At 41.4% G+C, this 9544-nt stretch overlaps 1 protein-coding gene and 1 long non-coding RNA gene across 4 annotated transcripts in view; one reads left to right on the top strand and one right to left on the bottom strand.

Moving 5' to 3' along the window:
* LOC116670808 (uncharacterized) overlaps positions 1-3134 on the top strand; it is a 20519-nt gene extending 17385 nt beyond the window's left edge. Inside the window, exon 3 of the long non-coding RNA XR_004327128.1 lies at positions 3103-3134. This is a non-coding gene — a long non-coding RNA (uncharacterized LOC116670808). The remainder of the gene's footprint in view (positions 1-3102) is intronic.
* The window catches only part of adamts14 (ADAM metallopeptidase with thrombospondin type 1 motif, 14), a 50491-nt gene extending 41195 nt beyond the window's left edge, over positions 1-9296 (bottom strand). For all 3 annotated transcript variants that reach the window (XR_004327112.1, XM_032501382.1, XM_032501383.1), the window contains exons 1-2: positions 8669-9296; positions 7847-8265 (exon numbers count right to left, since the gene is read on the bottom strand). Coding sequence is in view for 2 of the 3 variants with exons in the window: in XM_032501382.1 (XP_032357273.1) it covers positions 7847-8265; positions 8669-8747 (498 nt within the window). In the remaining variant the exon portion in view is untranslated. The remainder of the gene's footprint in view (positions 1-7846; positions 8266-8668) is intronic.
* Between the last annotated feature and the right edge of the window lie 248 nt (positions 9297-9544).

The raw sequence follows: 9544 nt of genomic DNA, 5'->3' as shown, positions 1-9544 counted from the left end.
ACTTGCACACAGGCAATCAAGTTATCACAAATGAAATTATGTCAGGGCCATTTTGTTTTTAAAGGTATAGAGAGAAGAAATGTTAGTCCAATTCACTGTCAAATTCTGCAAATATCACCTCAAAGTCACCTAGCTCTCTATTTTCTGTGTGCGCTGAAAAAACAATCTTGTGTTCCCATACTGCCCTGGCTGTGTAAATACAAAACAAACAGAAAGGTACGCACAAGCACCAAAACACTACTCCATCCAACGAGTGATGGGGTGGCAGTATGTGAATGTGCCGGGGCCGCCCAGAGATTGCTGAGAAACAGCAAAAGAAGAAAAGAAATAGAAATAAAAAACAAAAAAGTTGTGCTGCCATGTTGGTAAACTTAACCAGCAAAAACTGCTCTTTCTGATTACACCTCACAGTGCAGTTTATTTTATTTCTCATTTTCCTACTTCTTACAAAGAAAAAAAAGAAATCTATCCAGCCTATCATTATACTCGTAAAGAAGGCAGACCAACAAGACTTTGGCAAGAATTTGTGTATTTACAACTGCAAAAAGAAATCTAAATACAGTGCAGTTAAGAGAACATTGTGCCTAAAAAAAACTCCTCGGCATGCTGTAGCTTGGAACTAACAACACAAATGCTGCAAGCTTAAGCATGGACATGTGACAGCGAGAGCAAAGAGGAGTGAAAGAATCTGTCCAGCCTCTGACCAGGAAATGCCAAGTAAGACATGCTCGAATACTTCCTCTGTGGTCTCTTATTTCAGCAGTGGGTGGAAAAATACGCCGGGCCTGTGAGGTGAGAGCACAGCAGCATCTGGAATGGCCTACAGAGGAACCAAATGTAAACATATGTACACTGCATAGTGAAGTCTAGTGGGGACACAAAGCTATTGGATTTCAAGTACATCTATGTATAATTAATGACATTTAGCCTATCTATTTGTAGCCGAGCTAACAGCGTGGCTCAAGGCTCAACCAGTTTGTCTACCACTTTGGTCCAGACTGAAATAACTCAACTGTTGGATGGATTTCCATGGGCTTGGTTCAGAATTATATTATATTTGGTGATCCACTGACTGTTTTCTGTAGCGCAATCATCAAGTCATTTACACTTTAAGTTGACTTTGTCAGATAAAACAGTGAGGGGCGGACATGTTGCTTTGTCCACAGAGGAAATTACACCCTTGAGCCTGGGCCTCACCGGCGCCTTGAGTCATAAATAACAAAAGTCTGCTCATCACACTGAACTGAGTGAAATTCATTTTTAACATACACTCATCATAACTCATCTTTAGACAAATTGAATTGTGAAGTTTGTTTTGGTTTGTTTGCTGTTAAGATTTCACACTGTGATGCTAAAATACAGAGAGATTAGTTCTTCCAGGCAAAGAGGTGAAGTGATGCAGAGGTCATCAGGTTGCCACAATGGAAATAAGCATTCATACACCTGGGACAATTATGAGACCTGCCGTGGTCAGTGGAGGACACTATTTAGTAAAAAACACTCTGAAGCCCAGACAGTGGGGCATCCAGCGGGTGTCACTGACACTGCAAAAAAGGCATATATAGCTAACCCTTAAGCTCACCAGTGTACTAAATTCCACACATCCGTTAGAACAACTTTGAAGGTGGATATTTACTGTATGTAATTTCAGAGAGATTTTTTTCTGCTGTGCAAACTTGCAGTTGGAGTCTGTCACCTGCTCAGTGCAGCATGCACACCAGGGCAAGAAACAAATGAGGTGAGAGGTGGGGAAATCACACAAATATGTTATGCATGAATATGCTTACAGACAGTGGCATAGCTTTGGTTTCAGATGAGAGGACACAGTAAAGTAAACACATAAAAACATTTCAAATCAATTGAACAAATAACAAATTACCCCATCAAAGACAGACACTGCCACAACATACTGCTAGCTTTAAAATGCTGGGATCCCATGGATGTATCCCTTAAGGTACAATAACAACACACAATATAGAAATGGAACAAGTGGCACAGGCCATGCTTGAGCTGCAACGTGCAAGGAAATCAAAGTCCACCCGTCATTCTAGGCCTAGGGGCTTAACCTGCAATTTGTGGCAGATTGTTAAGAAACATGTAATTTCGGTTCCAGGCACGCTTTGTTGATTACACAGAGAGGGAGTGAGTAAAGCGGTAATCCACTGACAACCACTGAGATCAAGGTATGCACACTAATTTCCCAAAGGTCACACGGTTTACTTTCTGAATTCTATGTACAAAATCCATAACCAATCTGACCTATATTGATTATTCAAAAGATTCTGGCAGCAAAGGACAAGCTGGTGATGCTGGATAAAAGGATCAATAAGCTGGGAAGTAAATCATGGCTGAGTGGTGCTGGACTCTGGCAGAGTCACAGGTTTAAAAATAATCGCTGAGACAGCTTGTGGGAGTAGGGGATTACTACTTAATTCCTTTTTTATCAGCTTTCACATCTCACTGTACAAAGCCACAAAGGGTAAGCATAGGTGGTGATCACAACGAAGACTATAAAGAGAAAATTGGACATAATATTACTGGCACCTATCTGTTTAAAACTAATATCACAGAGGAGATGAGTTGTAATAATTCTCCAATTAACTGGATCACTTAATGGAAGTGGAAGACTAGGATGCTGCTGTGCTGTGAGAGCCTAATTAGGTCACCGGAGGCCTAAACTTTAAGGTTAAAGAAGCAAGCTTGCGAGGTCGTTGCTTTAATCCCCAGACTGACAGGTGGGGAAAGTGAAAGAGCAGCGCTTTTCCCTCCCTCATTACCACCACTGAGGTGCCCTTGAGCAAAGCTCTTAACCCCAACCGCTCCAGTGGAGCTAATCAGAGGCCAGCAGATCAGACTGCGTTTGTACTGGGCAGCTTCCAGGTATTCCAGGAATGTGTCTGAATGAGAATTTGTTCTCAATCAACTTACCTAGATCAATAAAAGGTGAAATAAAATTAAAATTGATTTCTGCTCAAAAGGATTCATACTACCATGAATATCATTATTGGTATTTTTTTTATCATTATCATCATTATTATTATTAGGAGGAGTGGTAGAAGTAAATGTAGAAGTGATCTGTGAGTGTGTGTGTGCGTGTGTGAGTGTGTGTGTGTGTGTGTGTGTGTGTGTGTGTGTGTGTGTGTGTGTGTGTGTGTGTGTGTGTGTGTGTGTGTGTGTGTGTGTGTGTGTGTGTGTGTGTGTTTGTTTGCATGCATGCATGCATGCATGTGTGCGTGTGTTTGTAGGTATGCATGTCCTGTATCACAGTGTGTGTGTGAATGAGCCCACACACACAGACACATGCTTAGACAGACATACTGTCACAAAAAAAGGATTTGACTGAAATAAATCAAAATCATTGGCTGGGATGTTGGACTTCCACTGATGGAGCTCTTAATTTAGTGCCTTTACTACAGTGCCAGCAGAGTACTGGAATACTGGACTGGGACCAGCCCTGTGCAGAATTCCTGCAAACACACATGAATAGAACAATTTATGCAAGCATTTTCCATCTATAACGGATGGAAAACTGCCCCACCACCCCAAAAAAAGTAAGCCTGCTGACTGTTGCTAGGTGGCTCCCTCTTTTTTTAACTGATGGACACAGAAATAGCCCTCTTCCGACTGCAGTTATCTGGCACTCGTGTTTCCATCACACATGTAACTCAATCAGCCCATCATCTGCACTAATACCCAACAGATGAGCAGCACCGGTATTATCATAGCCATCACTCATCGCTCCACAGCAATAGTCCATACTCGTCTGGAGCATACAGCTGTTGCAATCTAGCAGGCATTACAGTCAGAGGGGAAGATATCGCAGACACTGACATGTTAGTCAATCAAACATACTCTGTATTTAAATGAAACTGAAAGTGCAGGTCTTGTTTTAAAGTCATTCACTTGTTTTGCAACCTCAGCTGACAGTCTGGTAATGCTGTGAGGCCAAGTATGTCCAGAAGATATCAGATTAATTTGCAGCTTTACTCTATTAATTAGTTATCTGTCATGACCTTGGAATGCCATACACTTTGCACCCCGGGGCACATGGCAGGAGACCAAGTTAACGTAATCTGTTACTTGTGCCTTGCTATTAGAGTCATCTCTGTGTGAGCGGCTTTACTGCAGAGGAGACACTGATAGCAAGCCTTATCATGGGAATTCAGCTGAATGAAGTAATGAAATAATTGAAGAAATGCAAGGTTAGAAGCTGTGATGACTGCTGGCGTGTTCTTCAAGTCTGAGCACTTTGTTTCCAGAAAGAATGCCGTAGGAATTAAAGAATATCTATGCAACTGCGATATCCATCTGCTTCAATACAGTAACACATCAAACATACTTTTGAAGATGGATTGCCGGTGATACGTAAAGATATACAACGCAATGTATCAAAGAGATAAGACCCGCATGCGGTGACCTCAGTGCATGCTTCAGGTTCTTCTTCTTCCAAACTTGTTCCTTTCATCAGACATCTCCTCTGTCCTTCAAAATCAAAGAGATACTTCAGACTAAATAATTTGCCTGCAAACTGTCTGTTCAACTTCAAATGCCTCCCGAAAACCCATGCATGCACAGACAGGTCTATGTTTATGTTATGCAATGAAACGCATGGACAGTCTTCCTAAGAGTCTGACTACAGCCAAATCACAAAGGAAACATCTTTTCCAATGTGCCATGAGTGATCTCTAGCCAAGCTGATATTCTTGCCTAGTTCTTCCGCTGCCACCGAAGAGGTGAATGCTGACATGATGCTCAAAGTTCAACATTTGAAAAATGCAACAGAAGCATATTTCCAGACATATTGTCCCACAAACTGCATAATACACTCAAATAGACCTCAATATCAGTAATATTAGCTGCAAACGTTATGAAAACTGTCCACAAATAATACACTTTGTGTGATCCGGAACAGATCTTTCACAGAAATGAATATGACACAACCTTGTCAAACTTAAATGTTCTAAAACAGGAGAGACACACAACACACTGAGCGCCATAAGACGAAGCAACTATCCAGAAATATCACACTACATGTGCTTCAGTTGAAGAACACATGTTATCTCATCTACAAATGCATCAAAAATAATCTCAGACTTGGGTCTTCTACGTGATGACGTTGTTCTAACATGAGTGAAACTGTGTGTGTGTGTTTACCTGTAAGTGTCTCTGTGTCTATTTGAAACCGTGCAGCTGCCACTTGCCAGGACACTTTTGTAAAAGAGATTTTTAATCTCAAGGAGTTTTTTTATCCTGGTTAAATAAAGGTTTGGATGAATGAATGAACAAGTATCTATCTACAGTATAAGAGAAGCTAAAATAAAAGCTAGTAGAACAGGAGCTAACAAAAGACTTGTGCTTGAAATATGCTTTCTGTTGGACTTCGATCATAACTCCTTGGCTTCTCTACAGAGCTCATAACTTCTTAACTATTATTGCTTACTGTATAAGGCCTTGATAGAAATCCCAGAGCACAGTGACAAAGACTGGAATATTTCATGCAATTAGGTTTGAATTGAGCATTGAATATACAGCATTGCCTCACTTTTTGTCTTGATTCTCTAAAGGAGACAAAGAAAAAATAGCTCTGTGAAGTTTTCTCAGCTTGAGCGCGGTTTAGTGTTAATAAAGAGAAGCAATGAGAGAGAGAAAATGCAATGATGACGACAAACAATACAAGAGGCGTCCATTGTTTGTTTGTGGTGTGCTGACGCAACGTCAAAAGCTCAACTGTCCTGACAAACGCATCGAGAAGCAAAGAGATGAAATTGTGGGCTTGTGACAATTCTAGCTGCTAACAATTGATTTCAATCAAATACCTAGGACTGCATGATTGAAAGTGTGTGTGTGTGTGTGTGTGTTTCTGTCTCATGTGGAGACAAATATTATCTCGGCTTTCCTCCAAATTGCGTTTTCATGGCCGTGATGGCAAATGTCAAACAGACTGGTGGTAATGGAAGACACACACCGCTCAGAAAGGCCTATTTTTTAAAATAACTTTACTTCAGGCTAAATACAGAGCTTTTAAGGCATGAAATTACTAAAATGGTAAATGGACTGCATTTATATAGCGCTTGTCTACCTTACCGGACAAAGAGCTTCACAATTTGCCTCTCATTCACCTACTCACGCGAACATTCACAAACCAATGGGGACGGATGTGCTTTAGAAAGGTGATGACCTGCCCAATCGCGACTCGCCACTTGGAGTTCAATATCTTGCTCAAAGACACTTAAATACGCAAACTGGAGGGGCCAGGTCAGGAGGAGCCGGGTCAAATCACCTGAGCCACAGTCCCCCTGAAGCATATATGTCAAACTCAAGGCCCTGGTGCCAAATCCGGCCCCTCACAAATTTTTATCTGGCCCGCATGTCAAATTAAGTTCACAACCGATTTTGGCCCTACTAGTTGTGCACTAAAACCAAAAAGTTAGGAAACAGATTTTGGCAGATTTGCTGAGTATGGTCCTCAGAAATTCCCACAACAATATTTAGGCTGTGAAACAGATTGTTGTAAGACAGCTGTGTGGGAGCCTGCTTTTAAAAAATGTAATCTTTGTTTTTCATGATTTGCTCAATTCTCTGATGGCTAAGAAACGTTTTTGCTGACTTTTTTAGGGTTCTATTTCAACCATTGTGTGGGAGAAAGCTATATGAGACATTCAACAATACAGCCAAAGATGTTTGACTTTTTCGGTTAAATAAAAGCATGTTAGTAAACTATACGTGTCTGATCCTTATGGCAATTCTCATTTCCAGTGCAGCCCTTAGTGAAGTGAAGGGATCCCTCATGGTAATGAACCCACAGAGACTGCAGTTCCCTTCAGCTTTACAAAGCACTTTAGCAACTTTCAGGTCATTGTTTTGCTTTTAAAGCCCTCAACTTTATGGTTTTAGCTTGCTGCTATCATCAGTGTCATTGTCAGATGTAGCTGCAGCTGTTTTTAGGCACAAAGCTCCAACCAAACAGTGGCAACTTCAGTGACCAGCTGTTGAACATAGTTGGCACTCAGCTGCTAAAGAGAGACATTTTTTGAAGGGGTTAGTGGAGATCAAAAACAGAGCTGAAAAGAAAGTGAATATACACGTACACCATATAAAGTAATGTCAATGTTTAGTTGACAGCTTGTGCGCTGCCCCTGAGTGGGTAAAAATCAATTGATGCAAATTTAAGTAACAAAATTGAACCTTTTGATTGTCTAACTACATGCCATGCATAAGCCAAAGATAGTTGGTTAGAGACAGAAATATGACAGGATTCAGCTTTGATAAAGGATTCATAGTCAATACAACCCCACTGCTCCTGTTTTTATTCTCATGCACAAACTATCATGCTTGCCAGTTGTTCGAGCGCTTGTCTCCTGCTCCTTAATAAGTCAGACTAGCTTGATTCTAGTCTCATCATTTGTTCCTCCTGACCAATGGAAGAGCAGGATCTGGACGCTCAAACTGCCTCATTTACCTGCTGGTGTATTATGGAATTGGCAAAAATAAATAGAGTAGAGAATAATAGAGTGTTCAGAAGATACTGAACACAGATTGACATCACAGATATTATGCTGCAGATGTCGTTTAAGAAGTCTCTCAGCAAAGAACCAAACTACAAACTTAGAGCCACCCTTAAGCCTACACAGAGGTGCATGTTTGATACTTTAAAGATATAGTGGGTTAAAAATGAACTATTGCTGCATATGCAAGTAGGTCAGAAAATATGTGGATTTTCTAAAGATGAATAAATACACACCAACAATCCACACTGTCTGACATTGTGCCCAAAAATGAAAAGCATCTTTTCTGCCGGCTACATCACTCTCTATCAGACTAATATTTCAAGTATGCATTGACTTACCAGTCCGTCACAATTGCTGATAGCCACAGAGGCCTCCGGCATGTTGCTCACATCTCCAGTGAAAACACAGTCCTTGTGGATATGCTCCTTGGCCTTTTCCAAAAAGTCTTCCTGCCATTCCACAAAAGCTCCCGGGGCCACCAGCCTCCTGTTGGCCCTAAGGCGGAGGTGCAGTTCTTTCCCAAACACAGTGACATTGAAAAACAAGTGCTGCGCTGAGGCAGGGGTGACCGGGGGCATCTCGGGGGCACCGCGGGCCACCCTTCTTCTGCTGCTGCCGGAGGCTGAGGCGGCATCAGCATCAGCATCACCTTTACTTCCACTTCCAGCAGAGACCACGTGAGACATATATCTGCCACGGGAGTCTGTGCTGAATGGCACGATAAGACCATATTCACTTAACTTTCCAGAGAGTTTTTCTGATGGGACAGATAGTGTCTAGTGAGAATCACATTTACAGACCTACGGCAAGTTGTTATGGAAAAAAGACTATAAATCAAAGTAAGCTGAATGATTCAAAATGCATGCAGAATCATAGAGGACAGAACAAAACCATGTTTCAAACATATTTTTATATAGCCTAACGCATATGTTTATAGGTAACTCAGAATGAATGTCTTTATTACACTGGGGTATTATGAGTAAAAACAATGTGGACATAAAATGAACTAAAGCATTTCAACAAACTGTATTGACTTCATCCAGAAAAGCAAGGCTGTATTATGTGGACGTATCAATAAAAATAGGCCATCATTTTATTTGATCATTCCTCAACTTTAACACTACACAAAAAAAAGAAAGTTGCCTAAGTGGATAACTCACCATGTGTTTCTTCAGCAAAAACATGATCCAGAAATACTTGACTGAGTGAAAAGCACATCAATAAATACATACAATCCATAGCGAGCGCTATAGTGTGAGAGCTGCCACTTCAGCACTGAGTTTTCCTTTCTGTTGTAAACTTTGAGCGGAGTCCTTCCTCCTGAAAAAAAAGCACAAATGCAGGAGAAAAGTCCTCAGAGTTGAGCTCCAGCGAAGCAGCCGTGCATTTCTGAGCGTTTCCCTTTAGACGCCAAATTCACGGATATTCACAAGTTGTTTCCAATCATTTGGCCTGTGCTGAACTGCATAGACCAAGACTGTCCCATCCATTTAGGGAGCTAAGGGGGGGGGATATCTGGGGTGCTGATGACGACAACTCCCCGGTAAAAACCGGGACGGTTTGAAGAGGTAGCCCAATTTTTTTTTTTTTTTCCTTCTTCGTCCCTTTTCCTTCCACAGATAACTCAGGACAGCAAGTTAACGCACGCCTACGCTGAGAAAAAAAAGTCGGAGGGGTTCAGTGTGCAGAGACAGAGTGTCCCGGTGGTGAAACATCTGCCGTCCAGTCGTGCACCATTACGCACCAATGGTTCGGCTGCGGGACTCTCAACTGCTCAACTTGAAGCCACTACCAGCCAACAGTGGGAGCGCCTTCTCTCCACTAGACAACCACATATTTAGCCAAGCGATTTTTTTTTTTCAACACAAAAAAAGAAAAGAAACTGGAGACGTTGTATCATCATGTCCACTTCCACAGCTAATATTCTGTCCTAAAATGTCCTCGACATGTCTGCCAGATACATGGTAATAACTCATGGGCTATATGTTTACATAAGTCCACAAACACATAGCAGTGACAACATGGCAATAAATCAG

Source organism: Etheostoma spectabile, chromosome 21 (genome assembly GCF_008692095.1).
Source record: "Etheostoma spectabile isolate EspeVRDwgs_2016 chromosome 21, UIUC_Espe_1.0, whole genome shotgun sequence".
Taxonomy (NCBI): Eukaryota; Metazoa; Chordata; class Actinopteri; order Perciformes; family Percidae; genus Etheostoma; species Etheostoma spectabile.
The sequence above is the reverse complement of the archived record's forward strand: the minus strand, read 5'-3'. Positions and strand labels throughout refer to the sequence as shown.